The 20,784-nt window shown below is 55.1% G+C and overlaps 1 protein-coding gene and 1 long non-coding RNA gene across 2 annotated transcripts in view; one reads left to right on the plus strand and one right to left on the minus strand.

The window, feature by feature from the left end:
• Positions 1-2,989: 2,989 nt before the first annotated feature.
• On the minus strand, positions 2,990-6,775 carry Foxf1 (forkhead box F1). The gene is made up of 2 exons (XM_041650348.1): positions 5,700-6,775; positions 2,990-4,420 (listed from the first exon to the last, which is right to left on the minus strand). Exons 1-2 carry the CDS (start codon positions 6,673-6,675, stop codon positions 4,260-4,262), a joined length of 1,137 nt encoding a protein of 378 aa, XP_041506282.1. The 5' UTR covers positions 6,676-6,775; the 3' UTR covers positions 2,990-4,259.
• A 1,045-nt stretch (positions 6,776-7,820) lies between these two features.
• Positions 7,821-20,784, plus strand: part of LOC121447481 — a 31,297-nt gene continuing 18,333 nt past the window's right edge. The window contains exon 1 of the long non-coding RNA XR_005974182.1: positions 7,821-8,103. This is a non-coding gene — a long non-coding RNA (uncharacterized LOC121447481). The remainder of the gene's footprint in view (positions 8,104-20,784) is intronic.

Here is a 20,784-nt window from a genome sequence, read left to right on the forward strand (position 1 = left end):
GGCCAGCCTGGGTCAGGAACCCCCCTTCAACATCCCCCTCTCCACTGATGATGGGTTATCCAAGAAAACAGGTCATCAGCTTTGGGGGGCAGAAAGTCCAGGCTCTGAGCCCCAACCCCACATCCTCCTAGTTTACACCAGCACTTGTGTGGCCTCTCTTGAGTTGGGCTTCCATACCTAGTGGGGGAAGAGGGGCAGGGGCGTGAAAGTCACTTAAAGGGTGTTGTGAGGATGGACTGAGGAGAGGGCTGTCAGGATGTCAGAGTCTCCTGAATGTCGCCTGTTTCCCCAGGACACCTAGTTTTCCCAAACTGCCACTGGAGCCAGGGCAGGCAGGAGAGGGCAGCAGAGGCCAGACCAAACCATCTCACCACGGCTGGCTGGGGCTGAGGGCTCTGAGGAGGAGCACACACTTCAGCCCTTACCAGGAACCCTGTCCTCCCTCTTCCAGAAAAGCCCGATGTGGTGGGTCGCTCAGAGCCACCAGAAGAAGTGACGCGACCCTTTCATCTCCCCACCTGAGACCTTCAGACTATTCTGGTAGTGTGTGGGGGAGTCTCAGGCCCAAACCTATGGCGGAGCTATAAGCACCCAAGAGGCGGCTCCTGGAAAGTGTGGGCGGGTTCTACACACACACACACACACACACACAAACACACACACACACACCATCCTTATGGTGAGAAACACCAGGGGTCTGAAGGCCACCACTCTTCCTTCTGGGTGCGAGGGCATTATGTCCCTTTCCACCTGAGCACGTCACTGCCCCATCTTACTGGGACATTGTCAGAGAGGAGGAAAGCAAAAGAGAGGTGGCTTGGTCTGCACACTTCCAGATGGCCCCAGGACAAGTACTCCAGTTGGTCGGTATTTCTACTCCCTCCTAGGAATACAGTCACTGATGGCGTAGGTCAGGCACGGAGTAAGGTTTTGGTGCAGCACCAACCCTTCCCTGTCCTGGACCCTTCACTCCCAAAGAGAAAGGACAATAGACAGCACCTGCACATCACGGCTCACACCCTGTTGTCCTCTAGCCTCTGAGTGCTGAGGTCACCCTGGGTCTGGGTTCAGGGTCAGTGACCCAGGGAAGTTCCTCCTGACTAAGGTCTGTGGGACCTAGAGTCAAGGCCTAGGAGGCCGTGCACCTAGGTCTGCAAGAGGAGGAGGTTATGGAGGGGACCCTGTGATTCACCTACAGGGCCGAGCTTTGTGCCTCCCCTCTGTTTGTCCCTCTCCGGGGCCGGGGCCTTCAGCCTTAGGCCTTACACACACTCAGGGCCTCTGGACCACTCTGCTATGGTGCTTGGAGATAACGAACAGCAGGGCTCAGACTGCGTTGACGATAGGCAAGTGAGCACGCACGCACGCAGTATTCCGTGCCACTCAGAGGCCCTGTGCTAATTTAAGACCGTGACTTGCACGTGCCCTAGTGCTTTTCGTGGACGCGGTGGTGGGCCCTTCCCACCCTGTGCGAACTTAAGCCAATGAGCCCAGGAAAAAGCCTGGCGCCATCAAAGCGGCGGCGGGAAACCTCGGGCCGAGGCTAGGCGTTCTTGCCGACAGAATCCGGTCCAGCTTAGCTTGCCTGGAGCCGCCCTCCTCTGGGGAAAGCCGGACTTTCCCTCTCACCCTCGGGCGGCAGATCAGGCAAAAGCAGGGCTCCAATTCCCCCGGCCCTGACCAGTTCTGCAGGAGCGACTCTGGGTGCCTTCCCAGCTTGGCCTGATATGTGGGAGCTGGGAAATCCCACGAAACCCACACAGGAGTCTGGTGATGAGCCGGAAGCTGGGGTTCACCGCCGCCGCCGGCACAGGGATCCTGGGCGCAGAAGTCACCGCACCAGAGGGCCGCCTCCGTGCTTCCCTTGTCCTCAGTTTCCTCAAGGGCGCAATCAGAGCTGGGAAGGTGCCCCCGCTCTAGGGCCCCCGAGGGCTTTCCCTGGACCTGCTTTACCGCCCGAGAGAAGGTCAGATCCTCCCCTCCTGGCTTCGAACCTGCTCCAGGCCGCAGGGCCCAGAGAGCAGGGAGGCCGCAGCCCCCGCCTGATGCTACAGACGCCGCTGCTCCGGCCTTTTCCTGTCCTCTTTATCTGGGTTTTATAGACAGCTGTTAGTTTGGGACATTAATTGCCCGGACGAGTTTATTGATAATTTTGATGTAACAGAGCACCGGAGAAATTACCCTCCCGTCCAGAATGTCAAGTCTGAGAAGAAGCAGGTTCTGAGGTGCGACCCCACGGTGCACAGACTCTGCGGTGGGTCAGGACCGCGGTACCAACAATGCAGCTTATTGTGTTTGTTTTCCTAGGTGGGCGGTTGGTGATGGAGATGGTGGTCAGGGGAGCCCAGGGTTTAGCTGTTCCTTGTCTCCAGAAGAGGGGGTTAAAATACGATTTAGAAGGGAAATATGTTAGTGGCAGGAACATGGATGCAGTCGGGGCACCCACGGTGGAACCTTCCTGGCTGGGTTTTACAGAGTCCACCGGGGAAGACATCAGGCAATTGAAAAACAGACAAAATAAACAAACAAAACTTTGAAGTTACTTCATTATCTACAACAGAATGCAAGACAGGCCAAGCAAGGCTTATGCCCGGAGAAACACTGGGTTCAGGGTAGAAGGAAAAAAATATACAGAAATACATATAAAAACCGTGTGCTTCTGCACGCACCGACTTTCCCTCAGGGATGAAAATACTACAGTTTTTCTTTAAATGTTTGACTATTTCTTAAAACCAAGAAATGACATTTAGGGGGACAGAAAGCTCACCTTCAAAAATTAGAGGCAGGAAAAAAAAGTTACCCCTACCCAGATTTTACTGAAATGAAGAGTGAAAAAGAGAGGAGGAAGATGGGGGTGGGGGGGTGAGATTCACCTAGACTTAAAGTTTTGTTTCGTCCAGAGCCGCAGCTCCAGGGATAGGCAATGTCTATTACCCCCAACAAAGTAGCCATTCGAGTTTTTCTAGCGACAAGAGTTTTAGAGGCCATGTACAAATGTTATACATTTTTATTTTTGTTCATTTTGTAGGAAAAAAATACACAAAAGCATACCCTCGGATTATCCTTTTATACAGTGCAGAAGGAGGTTTAAAATATGTGTTGTAGACGGCGCACCTCTGCGGCCGAAATACTAAAAAGGGGGACAGTCCTTCATTTTATATATATTTATATAAAACATATGGGGATTTGTTTTTACACAGATTGGTCTTTGTTTCAAATTTACAATGGGTATCAAATAAAAAAAACAACAACTCTACACGGCAAATATTGCCAACCAAGTCACACCATTAATACCGGGAGGGCAGAGCTACGTGGTGTTTTGATTAGGAAAAGAAAGCAGAATAAATAACAGGCTGAGCCTGTCTCCGGTGTCAGGGAGCCTGAACTACACCACCTGATCGAGCCTCCGTGTCCCTGCAGCTTTCCGTGTTCGTTTCCTTTCCGAGTTACAGTAGAGACTGGAAGACAGAAAAACACCTACTGAAGAAGTCACAATGCAACTCCAAATCAAAGTGAAAGACACACGCTGGAGGAAGAAGAAAACGGAAAGGGCCAGAGGCTGGGGCAGCTCCTCAGCCGCTTTTCTTTTTTAAAAGACAAACAGAGGCTCCAGGTATCTGAGTCATATTCACGAAGATCCACCTGTGATTGCTGGAGGAGACCCCAGGTCGGGAGAGGGAGATGCCCGCCTGATCCTTTCCTCCTCCCCAGAAGGGGGAAAAAAAGATGGCTGAAGGGGGGGAGAAACTGTGCATTTCAAGACATTCTTTCAAAAAGTTAAAAATTAAAAGATAAATACTCAATCAAAAATAAAAGTATTTGATAATGACTGGTCTCACGTGTTCGTGCTTCTAAAAACTGTCCCTTGGTGTGGGAGGGGTGGAGAGACCTCGGCAGAATTCTTTCCTTGTAGCTAGCTGCTTCCCCCCCACACACAGCACCTTCGTGGCTGCTTTCAATGGGGTTGAAAACAAGTATGTATTTTACTGTCAGTTGCAGTCCAATCTGGCGTCCCATGGCCACGGTTTTTTGTTTTTTTGTTTTCTTTTTTTTAGAAATTAGTGAGGGAGCAGCGGGGGTGGCATCTCCGACCACAGTGCCAGGTTTGTGTTGGGGTTCTTTCCAAATAATCCGTTAGGGAAGGGGACAGGTCCCTTTCTCTTGCTGACGGTTATACCTCCAGAGTAAAGCAGTTTGTGGGGGTGGGCTCCTGGTCCCTGGGCCGGCCAGACTGGGCTGGAGGGCCCACGGCCTCGACTTCACATCACACACGGTTTGATATCTTGGTAGGTGACCTGCTGATGGTAATAGGATCCTCCACCAGTCGAGTGCATAGAGGAAGACGCCATGGCGTTGAAAGAGAAGACAAACTCCTTTCGGTCACACATGCTGGGTGACTGTGAGTGATACCGAGGGATGCCTGTCGGGTGAGGACACAGCAAGAGCGGGGAGCAACACATCAGTTTCTGAGCCGAGAAGCCCTGATGACCAGGCACCCCTCCAGCCTGGCACAACCGCACCCCCCACTCGAGTGTGGAAGGAACTGGGGAAGGGGATTGGCCCCTCCTAGTGCATCCCCTACCAGAACACTGGCTAGAAGTCCTGCTTGGGTAGCTCCAATGCCTGGGGCCTCTCCAGCCTGGACACAGGGCCTGCCAGAGGGCTTCTTTAAGCAGAAGAGGAAGGCGCAAAGGAAGGCAGAGAAAGTAGCTATAGCTCCTCATGCCCCAGAACCTGGGAGACTGAGATTTCTGCAGCTGTCAACCTCCACTCTGGTGAAGTCAGAGGCCCAACGTGGGGTCAACAAACTTCAGAGCTTCAACCCAGAACGGTCCCCCTGAAGGACAGGCAGGGTGCCCAGGATGGGTGGAAAGAGGATTTTAACTTGGCATAAGTTGGGGGGGGGGTCAGAGGTCTCCCACTAGGTCTAGCCTAGTGTTCTGCTTCCCCGGGGGTTCTGACCGCTAATTTCTGAATACCCCTCTGTCCATTTCCCCTTCCAGAACAAGGCACCGTAAGAAGAAAGCTACCCAGGAAGGGCTAAGAGTAAAGTGAGCTGTTGCCTCTTTTCTTTCTCAGTGGGGTGAGTTTGGGGTGGGCACTGAAGGACCTTGAAACCTGGATCCCGAAAGACAAAAAGCTTTGGGGTCTATAACTCAGACCCCCCTCCAGGCCCCATCACCACACGGGCTAGCTTCTGTCAGTACAAAATGCCCCTGGAGCAGCAGGCCAGGTTTCCTCAAGAGCCTGGGCTGAGCCTCTCTGTGTTGGGCCCAGGCGGCTTTGGGCCTAACTCTTGCTTTGGGCCTAACTCAGCTCTTGCCTAAAACAGACTCCTTGCTTGGGGACTATCAGAAAGGTGGGCCTACTGGCCAAGTTAGGCCCCTGATTAGATACAGAGCCTTTGCTAGATATGAAGAAACCCGCATGCCCCAAAGGACTCAGAATGCTCAGTTCTGAATCTTTTGGATAAGACTGGGGCCTACCTGATCTGGCATGGGGCAGCCAGCAAAGAGAAGCCAGAACAGAAACTGAACCAGCCTAAACCGGGAGGGCATCAAACCGCACACATTCCTCAGAGAGGAATGGTACTCAAAGACACTCCGGTGGGTTGCTGCTTCCCCTCAGGGTTGGAGCTAACGCCTCTGCAAGCAGGACTGGTTAACAGGCTGTCAGGGGTCTGGGACCCCTGCACTCACCTTGCAGTTCCGCTGGCCCGTTGTGACTGTTTTGGTGCAGGTACGGCTGGTCCAGGGAGTGCGTGGAGAGGCTGCCAGACAGGGGGTTGGCCGCTGGGTTACAAGGGGACAGAGGCTGTTGCTTGATGTAGGAGGCCCCGCTGTTGAGAGCTGCCGAGGCCGAGGGCGGCCAGGCTGCTGCGGAGCTGGAGTAGACGGCGTGCGGCTCCATGACCCCGCCAGCACCGGCCGGCAGCAGCGGGGAAGCAGGCACCGAGCTGTCGTGGTGCGGGTATTCTCCGGCTGCAGAACCACCGCAGCCGCCCATGTACGAGTGGCCGCCGTTTGAAGGCAGGTGTGGCACCGAGTGGCTGGGCAAAGCCATGCCGTCCACGTTGCCCGCCAAGTGGCCATTCATCATGCCCAGGCCGCCCTCCAACGCCAGGCTGTTGGGCGCGCATGAGAGGCCTCCGGAGCCCTGGAAGCCGTAGGTATCGGGGAGGTGGTTGAAGCCCAGCCCGTTGACCATACTGTATACTGGCTTGAGCGCCTGGCATTTCCTTCGGAAGCCGCGCGGCCGCCGGCGGAACGAACCCTCCTCGAACATGAACTCGCTGGCCGGGTCGATGGTCCAGTAGTGGCCCTTGCCGGGCCGCCCGAGGCCCTTGGGCAGCTTGATGAAGCACTCGTTGAGCGACAGGTTGTGGCGCACGGAGTTCTTCCAGCCCTGGTAGGCGCCGCGGAAGAAGGGGAAGCGCGCCTGCAGGAACTGATAGATCTCGCTGAGCGTCAGGCGCTTGCTGGGCGAGCTCTGGATGGCCATGACGATGAGTGCGATGTACGAGTAGGGCGGCTTCTCCGGCCGCCGCACGCCGGCGTTAGTCTTCTTGGCCTTGGTGGGGCCCGCCGCCGCGGGGTCCATGGCCTGGCTGCCCGCACCGCCGCCTCCTCCTGTGCCCCCGCCGTGCGGCGGCTGCTGCTTGTCGGGCGCGGACATCGGGTGGCTGCTGCCGCCGCCGCTGCCGCCGCTGCTCTGCGCGGCCGAGCCGGGAGGAGGAGGAGGAGCAGGAGGGGAGGGAGGGGAGGGGGCTGCGCGGGGCGGCTGCACCTCTGCCGTCACTGCGGCTCCCGAGTGCGCCTCCCCCGCGCGCCCGCCCTCCCCAGGCGCGCGATTCTCCTCCTCCTCCCTGCGGGAGGCCACGCGCGTTAGGGGGCCCGGCACCGCCCCCCCCCCCGGTTGCACGCCTTTGCGCCCCCGCAGCCTGCAGCGTCCGTCCCCCGCTGCTACTCAGCGGGCGCGAGTCCTCAAGGTCCCTCCCCGCGCACCCCCTCGGCCCCCGCCCTACCCGGGCTCAGCAGCCCGCCCCGCCTCTGCCGACCTGGACCCGGTGCCCCGGCCCCCGCCTTCTAGGCCCGGACGACTGGGCTGGACACGCGCCCGGGGCCCCGGTCTTTCCTGCACACTGGGCTGCGGCGGTGGCGGAGGCCTGGGTCGTGACCAGCGCGGGCAGAGCAAGCGACTGGGTTCCCGGCCCTCGAGGCAGGACGGCGTAAGTTCCCGAGAGGGACCGCCTCCCCTCACTCCCCGCCCCGGGAAGCGCTGCGCCGGCGCCCGGCGGTCCTCGGACTCGCCCAGCCGGGCTGCAGCCACTGCCCCGGCCGAGCGCGGGCGGAAAACGAAACCGCAGGCCGCTTCGCGGGCGCTTTGTCTCCGGCGCTGCAAGCAGGACCCGGCGAGTGGCTTTAGTTCCTGCAGCGCCCCGAACCGCACAGGTTCCCTAGCGGGACGGCCGGTTCACTCATTCATAAAGCGCACACACGCGTGCGTTAACGCGCGCCCGGAGCGCACACGCAGTGATGCCCCAAGCGAATCCTCAAATCACCAACTCAGACGTACAAACTTGCACCCAGTGCGCGCCTCGCTCACGTACCCCAGGGTCCCACGGGAGCTGCTATTGCCATTGCCTTCATTCACACACACATGCCACTCTCAGATCAGAACGCACACAGCAAAGTCTCCTCGGACCCCCTCCCCCACGCTCAACTCTGAAATCCGCTCAGTTGGCCCCGCGGCCCCGAGTCCCCTTTTACAAGCGCAGGTTCTGATTTCCTGAGAGATGGAAAAGTCCGGGGCAGGAAGTTTACAAGGCTCAACGTAAACACGTTCCGGGGGATCCTTTAATAATAAGAGTAGAGAAGCCTGCGGGCGCGGGGGGAGTTGGCCTGATGCCCCTATGGGCTCGGCCTGCCGCCGCCGCGGGGCCTCCAACACTACGCGCCAGGCCGGGTTCCGGAAAGCGGGCGGCGCTGGCGGGGAGCACGGCAGGGAGCGGCCCTGACTGCGGGGTCGCGGCCGTGGGAAGTTGGTGCGGGATGCAGCACGGCGCGCGCGAGACCCGGCTGGACTCTGCGCGCCCGAAACCAGGTGAGTGCGGGCCTCCCGCAGCACAGATGCGCACGCGGGTCCCGCTGGCAGGGAGGGTGATGAAGGACGTTTTCGCGAGTGAGTGCGAGGCACGGAGGAGCCAGGCGGCTGCGTCCTGGCGCGAGCTGCAAGGAGAGGTGTGTGCGGTTCTCCTTTAAAGCCCGCCGGCCTCAAGTATCTTTGGATTCCTAGTTCCCCATCTTCTCCCCACCCCCACGCCTTCAACTTTGGTGGAAGGCGCCTTGTCGCCTTCTAGGCGCCTGGCGCGTCTGTGCGAGGGGCTGGGGGCTTGCTGATTTAGGTTGCCGGCTCTGTCGGAGCCTCCTTTGGTTGGGCCGGGTTCGCAGGAGACTAAAGTCGCCTTCCCGGAACTTTCTCCCGGACGGGCTTGGGAACTCTGTGGCCAAACCAGGGAAAAGGAGCGGAGGGGAACGTGAGCGCTTATATCTGGTTATATGTTCGCCCTCATAGATGCCCTGTGAGAAAGGCTTCTGCTTCACTCATACGGTCTAGCCAGCGTCCCTCAGCACCATCCACCGAATGGCCTGAACTTTCCCAGGGAACTTCTGTACAGTTCAGGGGCCCCACCCTGGGGAGGACACACTACCGCGTGTAGCCTGCATGCTACTGGACTGTGCCTTCGCCCACACATAACCACACTATCACAAGAATGGGCCCTATACGCCAGGGCACACCCCAACCCAAACCACTCTCTCTTACACTCCCAGTTTTTTTCTTTTTTCCCCTCCCCCTTTTCTTTTCCCTCTTTTCCTTTTCTTCCTATTTTGCTCTCCACTGGTAACACCAGTCAGGCGGTCTCTGAACTGTTTGGCAGGGAGGGAAGTTTCCAGAAGGGTGCTACATATCTGGCCTTTAGCTAGAGGTGAGCTGAGGGAAGTGGCCAACTTCCAAGCCAGCACAGGCTGCATTTTCACTGGGAGTGGGGGGCAGGGGGTGCTCCAGGAAAATGGTAGCAGCCTTGCCTCAGTCGGCAGACTGAGGGGGCCTCCAAAAACAGGCACAGACTCTATAGGTGACCTCCAACTCTGTCCCTTCCCTTCCTTAACTACCCCAGACGAGCCCCTCTTTGGGGGCACCTTAGGTTTTGTGGTGAGGTAGTTTCCTTTTTTAGGGAAGAAACTGAAGTCGGGGTCCCACGTGCCCTTCAGACCTCAGGCCTAGACCCTCAAGCTGCCTGTGAGGGTGGGAGCTGATAGCAGTCGCCAGCCCCGTGGCAGGAAAGAAAGGGGTCCTAGCATCCTGAGGCTCATGCCAATACTTACTTTCAGGCTGAGAGCCTGGTCCTGTAATGTAAAGGACCCCCTATACAGTTAACCAACATTTATAGCAATGAGGGTCCTGCCTATGAGTTCCAAGAAAAGTTAGTTCTCAGACACTCCTTGCTCTTCCTTAATCTCACTCGTTTGAAGAGGGAAATGGGAGGTTCAGCGGTAGGGTCTGTCAATGCCCCCCCCCCCCCTTGCTGGAGTACTCAGGGTCCCAGTAAGCTACCACCAAAGTGTGTCAACCACACCGGTGGTTCTTTTTTTTTTTTTTTAATAAAGTGTCAACCGCACAAGCGGTTCCTTTTTGGACAGACCTGGGGGGAGGCCATGCCAAGTCCTTGGTCATTTTGTGTAACTGGGATTGAGTCTGACTGCAGGAGCAGACTTGCGACGCTTCCTGAGAGACTGTGGGAGCCTCCTCCCCATATTCCCAGTGTAGGACTTAAATTCCCAACTTTGGATACTCCTAACTTGGCCATTTTGTACTGTACCAAGTTTCCTCCTTAAGCTGCCCCAACTGCAGCACCCATTTCTTAGTGTTGTGGCAGCAATGAATTGGGACAACGGGAAAGGACGACGTAAAACAAAGTCCCCAGGGAGGCAGGGTCCGAGAGTTTGTAGGAAGATACTTGCACTTGGCTGAATATCCACAAGACGTCCTCCCCTTCTCAAATCAAATCCCTACGCGCTTGGCGCTGGCCCCCCGGAATGCCCCCGTTTCGGGGAGGACGCCCCCCACTCTCGGGGCCCCAGGTATCTGCATTGGCTAATTGCTTAAGTGAAGACGCCGGCCGACAGCGCGCCCGGCGAAACCCGAGCGCGGAACCAGATCCTGCTTTGGCCGTGGGGCCGCGGGCGCCGCCGACCACCCACAGCGAGGCCGGCCGCCCTGCTGCGCATTAGCGTGGCCAGGACCCCACGAGAGATTGCGAATCCCGGGGCATCAGGAGGGAGCACGAGGGACGCTGGCTGAAGTGCAGGGGTGGCGATGGGAGGGAACGTGGGTGGAAAATCGCCAGTGGGCACCAGAATCCAAAGTGCTGCCTTCCTACAGAGGCTGACCTGTGGGCAAAGTGCGCGCGTGGAGCAGGCACCAAGGACGGCCCTGAAAACTTGAGAGTGGGAGGTGAATGTAGAGGGGCAAAAGGCGAACAAACAAATTCCATCCGTTCTGCCCTGCGCACGACTGGAGGAGGACTTCGATCTGGTGTGGTGGTTTTACATGTAATAGAGTATTTGAAGATTCTAACTGGGCAGGGCTCCGTTTTAATCTAACCACCGGCTTACTTGGTAGAGTGACCAGCGAAAGTGTGTACAGAAACACTCAATTCTATCCCCGGCACTGGTAAACCAGGACAGCAGTGTCTGTAATTCCAACACTCAGGTTGTGCAGGCAGGAGAAGTTCAAGGTCATCCTTGAATTTAGCAAGTTGGGGATCAGTCTGGGATAAATAACTATGTGGACATCACACCCGGATGTGTGTGCAGAATGCTGGAGTTTGAGATGAGGGGCTGTAAAGAACTCGCAAGACATAACTGCATCGTGCACAGTGGTGAGATGTTACAGGTGGAATGTTCTGGAGTGTGTTCTAAACGTGTGCCCAGGAGACAGAGTATTGTAACTCTGCAGACCACAGAAGTGGGGCTCTGGGATGTACAGAGTACTGTGTGTGGTTTCTGTCAGATGGTACCATGTGCTGCTTTTGAAACAAGGCTTGCTGCTGCTGATGGTATTGGGGTACACCTCATACTTACTATTCTGTTGGGTGTTCTGGTAGCCAAGCATGAAGGAACTTGCTCTTGGTAGAAGGAGGTGAGGAAAAGGAGCTCAAGGCTCTTCGTGTCTGAGGCCTGCCAAGTGCCACCACCGGCGGCTTCTAGAACCTATAGCTTCCCTGTGCATTCTACGTTGAAAACGGGTTAATAATTTGTTTTTTTTTTTAAAAAATAAGGGTGTGGATATAGTTCAATTGGTAGTATAAAAAAAAAACCGCTTGCCTTGCCCAGGATTCAATACCCAGAACCAGATAAACCAGGCTTGGTACTCGCCATCACTTGGGAAGTAGAGGCGAGGATTGTAAATTCAAGGTCATCCTGAGCTACACAATGAATTAAGGGTTGCCTGGGCTACAAAAACTCTGTCTAAACAAGTAAATAAGGTTAGTTCTAAGGTCTGACCTTTCTTCCTCCACTGGCACTTTACCCCAAAGCATCATTTTCCATGACATCCTTCGGTGAAATATTTGATGGCATCGCAGCTCCGGAATTCACAGCTTTTCCCTGGGTAATGGTCAGGAGCTTTCCTGAATGATCAGATGGTATCATTCCAAGAAAGAGAAGGTTACAGATATACTCAGCCTCTTGCAGGCTGACTTCTGATGATGCCTGGTTCCTAGGCAGCGTTTTGCTTCCACAGAGGCACCCCAAGTGTCTCCAACGTTTTTATCCCAGCTGCTTGAGCATCTGGACTTAGAAAGATAGAATGTTGTTGCCTCTCTCTCTCTCTCTCTCTCTCTCTCTCTCTCTCTCTCTGTGTGTGTGTGTGTGAGAGAGAGAGAGAGAGAGAGAGAGAGAGAGAGAGAGAGAGAGACCACCACACCAGAGCGGGGGTTTCTCAGGACAGGTGTGAGCAGAGAATCAGGGCTCACAGAGGTGAGGATGGAGTGGGGATTGAGGTTCCCTAGGGAAACGTAGGACTGAGGTGGAGGGCAAAGGGGGAGGAAAATGAGAATGAGCTTCCAAAACAAGTCAACAATAAAACACACACTGAATGTCAAGGACCAGATATCTTTATTTTTATGTTGTTCAGGTTTGAGAGAGAGGCTGTAAGACCAAGCACACCCGAGCACACACACAGTCCGCGTGAACACCCCAAGCAGAGAGTGTTCAGCAGCAGGGCTGTACTCTTGCTGAAATAGTCGGGACCGGAAACAGGCTCAGATTTGTTTCTTAAACTGTTTGCTGCCAGGAACCTGCTAGTGTGCAGGTCTCACTCCCAAGCTGCCTTCAGCCAGTGGCCTCCGCACATTCGTGCACACTTACCAGCCTGCCCCATTGGAGGGCACTGAAAAGGGTGGGGACTGCCTTTGTGGAGAGAAGCTGCCTCTCACCTGCCAGCACCCAGCAGAGCCCCAGGCTTGACTGAGAAAGTGGGGGTGACACCCTTTTCTCATATCCCCTGCCAGCTATAGTATGAATTTTGTTTTCTTTTTATTTTCCTTCCTTTCCTTTTTTGTCCCAGCCGGGTTAAAATTGTTTCTATTTGGTCTTGTGGTCATGCCTGCTTTGGGCACTCAGGTAAAAGAGTGAACTGGTGGCCTGGGGGAGGTGGCAGTTTCAAGGAAATCAGAGAAGAAATGAGGTTTTAAGCGGTGTGTGTGTGTGTGGGGGGTGATGCCTGGAACCTGCAACCACAGAAGGCTGAGGCAGAAGGATCTCCATGAATGTGACGAACAAAATAAATTAGGAGTGTGAAGTCAGTGGAGTCACCTGGAAAGAATGGGGGTGCTTGCTCTAGGCAGGGATGGGGGGGGGTGAGGTTTTCAGGAGGACTAAGGTTCACCTTGAGCAGTAGCAAAGAGTAAAGTGTCCATAGAGATGCTTGAAGCCAAGGCTGCCTGAGAACCTCAGGAAGATCGGATAGGATCCTAGGAGGAAGAAGAAATGTGCCTGTGTATGCGGCGGGTGTACACGCACATGCATATGTGTGTGTGCGAAGACTCCTGTGCATGTGTGTACATTCCTGTGCTGCGTGTTTGTACACGTCTCTCTGTGTGTGTGCGCATGTGTGTGTTGGTGAAAATGCTGTGCTGTGAGCATCCACTGTTGTGCACAGAGGCAGACGTTCTGTTCCAGGCCCGTCAAGGCGCTTCCTTCTGCCTCCTGTGGCTTCAGTTTCCTCATCTTGCCGTCAGAATAATGTCAGTGTGCATCCCTGAGCTGACCCATGGATAAGAAGAGAAACACCAGAACTGTGGTGTTCAGGGAGTCTGGTGGGTCAGGGAGGAAAGACAGCGTAAACTCAAACCATGTCAGATTGTTAGACGAACAAATAAACATAACCACTTGGGCCCCGTAGTAACGATTTATGGTTACGATTCGGTTCCACTGCTCTGTGGCCCAGAGCCAGTGGCCTTGCCTCTCTGTGCAAGCAAGAATAAGGCTACCACCTCTCTTCTTTGTGGTCAAGGAGAGCAGGTCGGCTGGTCATTGTTGGGTGGGGTGGTTCTTCCCAAGGTGCAGAGAGCCCTGGAGCCTTGCTGTTCACAGGGCAAGGGTGAGAGCTAACACCCCCCCCCCCCCCACACACACACACACCTTTGAAGCAACTCTTCAGAGTCTGTGGAGTCTTAGCCTGGGAACAGGGCTAGTAGGAAAGAGAATTGGAGGTGGGGAGACAGGTGAGGGATTTTCAGGGGCAAGGATCCCTGCCTGGTTTCTGAGGGAAGGGAGCGAGGTATGGGAAGGGGGGGGGGTTAGGCCACACGGGAGCCCTCTTCTACAGAACTAGTCCTGGTCTCAGTCTGTTGTCCTCAGAACCCCTGAAGGAGCTTCCCACCTGGTCAGGGGTGTTCTCTTGTGGCAGGCTCCTTCCCCATTCAGAGGCTGTGATTTCCAGGTAGTTGATAGCAACTAGCTTGGCTTCCCCTTAGGGCTTTCCTGAAGGACAGCCTGGACCCTGGAGAAGCTCTGAGCACCTGCCAGCTCTGAGCCCCTGGCAGGATAGCACAGCTCACCCAGGGGTAAACAGGAGGGCCCCCGTACTCTGAGAGCTGTTTGAAGGAGCTTGCCTTCTGAATGGAACCCGCAACTGTACAGATATCTTCACCGCTGCCAGACACAAGGTCTCCAACTCTACCAGAGTGTAGGGCAAGCTTGCTGCGAGTGTTCTAGCTTTCCACCACTTTCTTAACAAAAGTGCACCTCCAGCACCCCCCTCCCCGCCCCAGCCCCATCCACTGGTTTCCCCTCCTCCTCCTCATTTGGCAAGAGAGCAGAACCAGCAAGCTGGGGAGCAAATGTTTCCCGGCACCACACTCTCCTGCCCCGTTTCTGAGAAGTGCCAGGGAGGGGGTGGAGTGGGACTGGCTGGCCACCTCTGGAGCAGTGCAGCGTCCCCAGAATTGTTCTAGAGTGGTCTTGCTGAGTAGGGGGGACTCATCCTTTGACCTTCCTTTCTGAAGAGTTAAGAGAGTCTTTATGAGGCCGCTCTCGAGGTTTGAGCTTGGAAGACAAGGATTTTTGAGCCGAAACCTGGGCTTGCTTCTTAGAGGCCAGAGCTCCCACTCCCTTCATAAACAGACCCAGGAGGGGTTGCTCATGAACCAGATTCTTCTTCTAGGGCCTTTGCAGGAACCCACCAGTGCCCAGAGAACCCCTTAGACCCTTGCAATTTACGATTCTCTCCCTCCCTTCTGTTGGTCTCTGTCTCTCCCCTCCTCCTCCTCCTGCACCTCCTCTCCTTCTCTTCGTTTAGGGCTATTATTTTTTATTTTTTGCTACCCATTCAACTTTCACCCTGTTCCCAGTCAGCAATATTTAACCACCACCACATCCCCAGCCTAGCCAGCCACTTTCTACCCTGCAAATTGGCAAACCAAACAAAAGGAGTCAAAAGGAGGACAGAGCGCCCAAGCCTTCTCATCCTCTCATGTTTAAATGTAATTTCCCAAAGCTCAGAAGTACCCCAGCCCTTCCCAGTTGGTTCCTGACGGAGCCGAGTGCCTGTTCTTTTGGAAAGGAGCATCCCGCTTCACTCGTACTTCAGTCTCTACCCCAGCACCAGGGAGCTCCCACACCTGCGCTCTCGATTAATTGCCTGTAAAAAAAAAAATCTGTCCCTGGCATGGGAGGATGTTCACAATTAGCTGTTTTGGGAAAATATAAACCCAAACATATTTCGAATACTTCGTTATATCCCTAGGTCAGCTTCATTTTTCATCTTCCCTCTTGCCTCCCTTCTCTCTGTGAAGAACTGAAGACAGTCTTCCACCGCTGCCCTCCGACGAGGGGGTCATTATTTTTTCTGCAAATTGGGCCGAGACCTATTTAATTCACCATGAAAACCAACCCTAATTAGGAATCGAATTGGCTCTATCGTGAGCTTGAACGAGCACTCTCTCCTCCCTCCCTCCCTCCCAGCTTAGCGGGTTTTCGGGCTTTCGAAGTCTCTTCCTAGGAGGTGAGAGCCGAGCTGCCCTTGGCTGCCTCCTACCTGCTCCTAAGTTTTCTCTCTCCTTTTTAAGCAGCGGAGACTCCCTCGATTCTGTGAGTCTGTCTGGAACCTTTTCCCCCCATCGTAGTCCCTGGGGAAATGGGGGGGGGGGGGGGGAGAAGAAAAAACCATCTCTGACTGGCCTTCGGCCGAGGCGGTACTTCGTTGATCTGGATGCTGGAAGAGGCAGAGAAAGTACCCTTAGTAGCTGACTGAGTCCGCTCCTTTCTGGCCTGGTGGCCCCAGCTGCAGCGGGATCCGAGTCCCCTGGGGCAAGGCAGCAGGAGGGTCCCTGGCAGTCCGGGCTGGTTTCTGTTGCTCTGTGAAGAGCTCTTTTTCTGCGGTTGGGCTAATGACGGGTCCTGATTTTGTGAACTCGGTGTTTATTTTCCCTCCACCAGTCGGGGGAGGGAGGAGTGCAAGCTGGGGAAGGACCCTCGGGCCCCAAATCTGACCGTTCTGCTGGGAAACTGGCTAAGGCACTCTCCTAAAGAATCCGTCTCTACACGTACCAGCAGGGCATTGTCTGTCTGACTTGGGATAGGTTTCACTTCTTTCCTCCTGTTCTGGCAACAGGGATACCAGGGAGTCAGGGCACGGGGACACACACCAGCCACCTTCTGAGGAAGGGGGCGGTCCCAGTTCAGCATCTTCTGCCCCTTTGGCTGTGGTCTGAGTGCCCAACCCTGAGTACAGGCCAGGAGGTGAGAAATGAGCCAGGGTGAAGACTTCCGTGCTGGACTCTGCAGCCCAGGTTGCCTCCGAGGTGACTGTCTGTGAATTGGGGGTGTTTCCATCTGATTTTTGCCTATGAAAAACTAAGAGGCGCCCTTAAACTGGGGGACAGTGGTTCCAGGGCGGTCAGGCTAATACGGGGTGTTGTCACATAGAGGTTTAGTTAACTCCGTGATCACAGGGCCCAAGTGAAGCCAGGGAGCCCCTGAATGGCCACAGTGTTCAGTTACTGAGGATTACAGACACCATCTTCATCCCTTCACACATCTGATCTGATACCACCAAAAGGTCCAAGGGGCCATGCCTAGCTGAGGTCAAGGCCTGGCCTTATCCCCACCCCTTCCCCCTGCGGCCTCCAGCTGAAGGAAGACCCTGCAGCTCCAACTCAAACAGCTCCTTGCAAGGTGGTGGTGGGCAACAGGGCCTGTGCAGCAGGGCAGGGAGCATCATGGTGGCGAGCAGGTAGAGAGGAGCCGGCTTGCCCAGCTTTATCAGCAAGTGGCTTAATCAGGAATTTGAGCTGACAACTCCGGACTCCCCCAGACCAGCCGGTGTTTGATGTGGGGGTGAGACTGGAGAGGCTGGAGTCCTAGGCTTCAAAGCCACCTGAGGTGCGTGACTTGGTGGTGGGCAGGGGGGCGGGGAGGACCTGGCGTCCCTGAACGCCTCCTGGACAGAAGCCGGTCGGTGGGCGCTGGACCATCTTCCCGGCGAAGTAGGTGGCCCTGTATATTTTTGTTCAAGTGGTGTTTACGTTAATGGAAAAAGGATGGGGTTACAAACAGCACACGATCCGAGTCAGGGGCCGCTGTGGACTCTATGCTGAAAGGGCTCTCGCTTGGCGTTGGGAGACTTAGCAGGAACTCCACCCCAGCCTGGGATGCTGCTGCAGGAACCCCCACTCCAACTTGCGCACCCTCCACCCTCCAATCCTCCCAACTGGAAAACCGTGCTGTCCAAGGCCGCACTACAACTGGATTTTCAGAGGAGAAAGGGCTCTTTAAAACGGCCCTGGGAGGGGCGCTAATCCTTCCCTGCCCGACTTTCCCTTTCCTTTTGTAATAGAATTTGCCAGGGATTTGACTCCTGTTCCGCACCCAGGCGCCTCCCTCCCCCAGAGCAGTTGGTCGTTTCCCGGGTCCGCCTTCCTGAGGCAATCTTTCCCCACTTTTCCTCCCGACAGCTGTACCGCTGCTCACCTCTGCGCTGCCTATGGAAAAGCCCGGTGGCAGTGGAGCAGGCTACCCACCCCTTATTTTCTTCTATCAAAGGAGAACTCAGGATAAAAAAAAAAAATCAAAATCAAAACAGGAGCCTCAGGGTTTCTCTGGGCTGTGGGTGGTGGTGGTTTATTTAGCTAGGTAGGTAAGGGGTGTCTACCAGAACCAGGACAGAGTACTGACCGGCTTTTGGAAAAGTGTCCCCAGCCCCTTTCCAGATCAGCGGCCCGGGCAGTTCTGGTTATCCGAGACAGTGGAGGGCGGTTTGGGTTATCTGACACTTCCTCTGCTCTTTTTGAGGCTGTGTGGTGCAGTCAAGACGGGCACGGCCTCATTCAGCTCTGCTGCCGATGCCTGCTGGAAGGGGGAGCCCAGTTGGCGTCCCACCTAGAGAGCTGGACCTCAGGACAATTTTGGGGTTTTACAATCTTCTCCTTTGGGGCCTTTGCTTCTTCCTATGTGTAAAACACACCTACATAACTTCAGCAGGCCTTGGGTGCTCAGCCAGCTTAGCACCAAGGAGCCCAACCAAGTTTAGGAGATAACCTTCCAAAAGAGAGAGGGGACTCAAATGACATCTGCTTGGATGGAGGGTTCAGAAGGAGAGGGTAGGGTTTAAAAATATATATGCCTTTAATCCCAGCACTTGGGAGGCAGAGGCAGGCAGCTCTCTGTGAGTTCAAGGCTAGTCTGGCTGATCCACAAAGTAAGTTCTAGGACAGCCAGAGCTGTTACACAGACAAACCCTGTCAGGGTGTGTGTGTGTGTGTGTGTGTGTGTGTGTGTGTGTGTGTGTGTTTGTGTGTAGAGGGAATAATGTATTCACTTTTGAGACAGGTTCTTCCTCTAGAGTCTAACTGAGCGCTGACCTTACACTCACTGATATTCCCCTGCCTCAGTTTCTGAAGGCTTGGACTACAGGCCAGGAGGAACCCTCACTCTAAGGTTAGACATCCAGTAGGTTCACACACTCGTGGGGAGCCCTTGAGGACCTGGCCCCACTCCTCTGCTCAGCCTCCTCAGGGCTGAGGGCTGAGCTCCAGGGGACTGGCTGACCCGTCAGTGTTCCCACCTTCTGTCATGGAGCCAGTGACACCATTGGACTTTTCTTTCTTTTTCTCCTTTCTTTCTTCCCTTTTCTATCCTTTTCTTTTTGTTTTGCTTTCTGAGACGGGTTCTCAGTATGGCCCGAACTAGACTGGAACTTGCTCTGTAGATGAGGGTGGCCTTGAACTCACAGGTCTTTGATACCCTGCTCCGCTTGGCTTTTTCTTAATTGGACATCAAAAGATCTTGGGTGGCAAGGTAGGTGTGTGGTTGTACTGGGGGAACAGCAGCGTCCTGACCTTCCCCAGATACTTATGGTCCCTAATCCCCCAAAACAGAACAAAGTGGGCGTTAAGTCACAGCTATCGGCAGCCGGCCATCTTTCAAAGACATTCTTCAAACCCGTGCACTCACTGACACCCGCTTGACAGGCTCTGGAGCGCTGACACTGAGCAGCCTAGAGAAGAATCTGCAGAGGTGCAGAGCAAGGGGTCGGGAAGGGGGGAGTCCCTGTGTGGCTGCAGGCCTTGAGTTCCCTTTTAGTTAACTAGGTTACAGCTCCGCCCCCACTTTCCAGCCAGGCTGTGATCTTAACTCAATGGGCAGGTCCTGCGTCCATCTCGGCCTGACCCGTGACAGGTGCACTCCGCTTCAAATAATGTTGGTCTGTCCCAAGAGGTGGCTAACCTTTCCCTTCGCTCTTGGAGTGCAGTGGCTCCAGCGTCCACCGGAACTTTGGAGAGGCCAGTCAGGCATAAGGAAGAGCTAAGAGACTGAAGTCCCTCAGGATTAGGGTGGCCCTCATGTGGCGAGTCTGGAAACTCCAGGATGGGTCCTGGCTGAGCATCACTGGCCTCAGGCACAGCTTTCTTGTGACTCCACTTTCTCCTGGGCCAGAGACACCAGATGCTGAGTCCTGAATGCGCTGGCAGGGTCCCTTGTGTGCGCCCCAGCCATTTCTTCCATCCTGCAATTAAACCCAAGGTCAAATATCTCCTTAACGACGCTATCAGACCAGAGCCTCATTATGGCGTATATTTAGCCATAAAATACGGGTTGTAGCGGGCAGGGGATGGAAATGACTGCATTCTGGGAATGAATCCTTTTAGCAGAAACCAGGACTGTTATTTACCATGAGAGCTAAGTACAGGCTGGGCTTTCAAGGAGACCCAGGCAGGAGCAGCCGGCTTCCAGGCCCTTTCTGGCATTGCCTGTACCCACCACAGGCCTGGCATCTGCCTGTGAGTTGCTGTACCACTGTGGAGCAGGAGCTGGTATCCTGACAGATGCCCCCTAGGCCTGCAGTGGGGAGCCCTGGAAAGACTGTACACAGGGATTCCAGCAACAGTGTGAGAGTTAGCCAGGTCTGCGGGCCCCTGATGCTGGACTGCCTTGGGTGGCTTACCCAGCCTCTCTTTACTGCAACAGTCTCATCTGTGACTTGGGGGAGAAGTCAAGTCTCTTCCCAGTTCCCCTTAGGGGAATGAAAGTCAGAGAACTCAGTGAACCCTGAAGGTCAGGGAGGGAGCTCCAGAAGCAGACAGGCAAGTCATTTTGGGGGTGCAGCTCAGTGGGAGAGCAGGCCTGAAGCCCTAGGGAGAAGGGGAAGAGGAGAGGAGGGAAGGGAGAAGGGGAAGGAGGAAAAAGGAGGGAGTAGAGGGTAACTTTGGACTGCTGGGAGGAATGAATGAATGAGCAGAATCTCCTGAGAGGCAGAGGAGAACTGGGGTCCAGGGTAGGGGGCTAAGCTTTGGCTCCCAGTCCAGGCCCCAGGTTTCTGTCAGCTCAAGCCTGGGCTCAGCAAAAGATGCTCTAAGTCACTTCCGGCCAGCCTACCACTTCCTTCCTCACCATCCTGGGCACAGGTGGCCCAAGTGACACACTGAAGGTTCTCAGCCTCACTCTGAGGGACTGGGATTGTGTGGGCAGGAGCATCCTAAATCCTGACTCTCAGGAAGAGGCTGGGGTGACCCACAAAGTACAAATATTTGGACATATCAGAAGAAAGGAGGGAGTCCCCAGTCTAAATGTTTGCCTGAGGTCTCTGGAGGTCAGATTAGTCATAGGCTGAGCCCCCTCTCCCAACACAGCAGCTGCCATCTGAGGCTAGGTCTCCAGCCAGCTAACCATGCATGGTTCAGCTTTCAACTTCCGGGTCAGACAAGATCCCAGGTCTTCT

Source organism: Microtus oregoni, unplaced genomic scaffold (genome assembly GCF_018167655.1).
Source record: "Microtus oregoni isolate MIOR12 unplaced genomic scaffold, Mior012 000004F_ref0000308, whole genome shotgun sequence".
Classification (NCBI taxonomy): Eukaryota; Metazoa; Chordata; class Mammalia; order Rodentia; family Cricetidae; genus Microtus; species Microtus oregoni.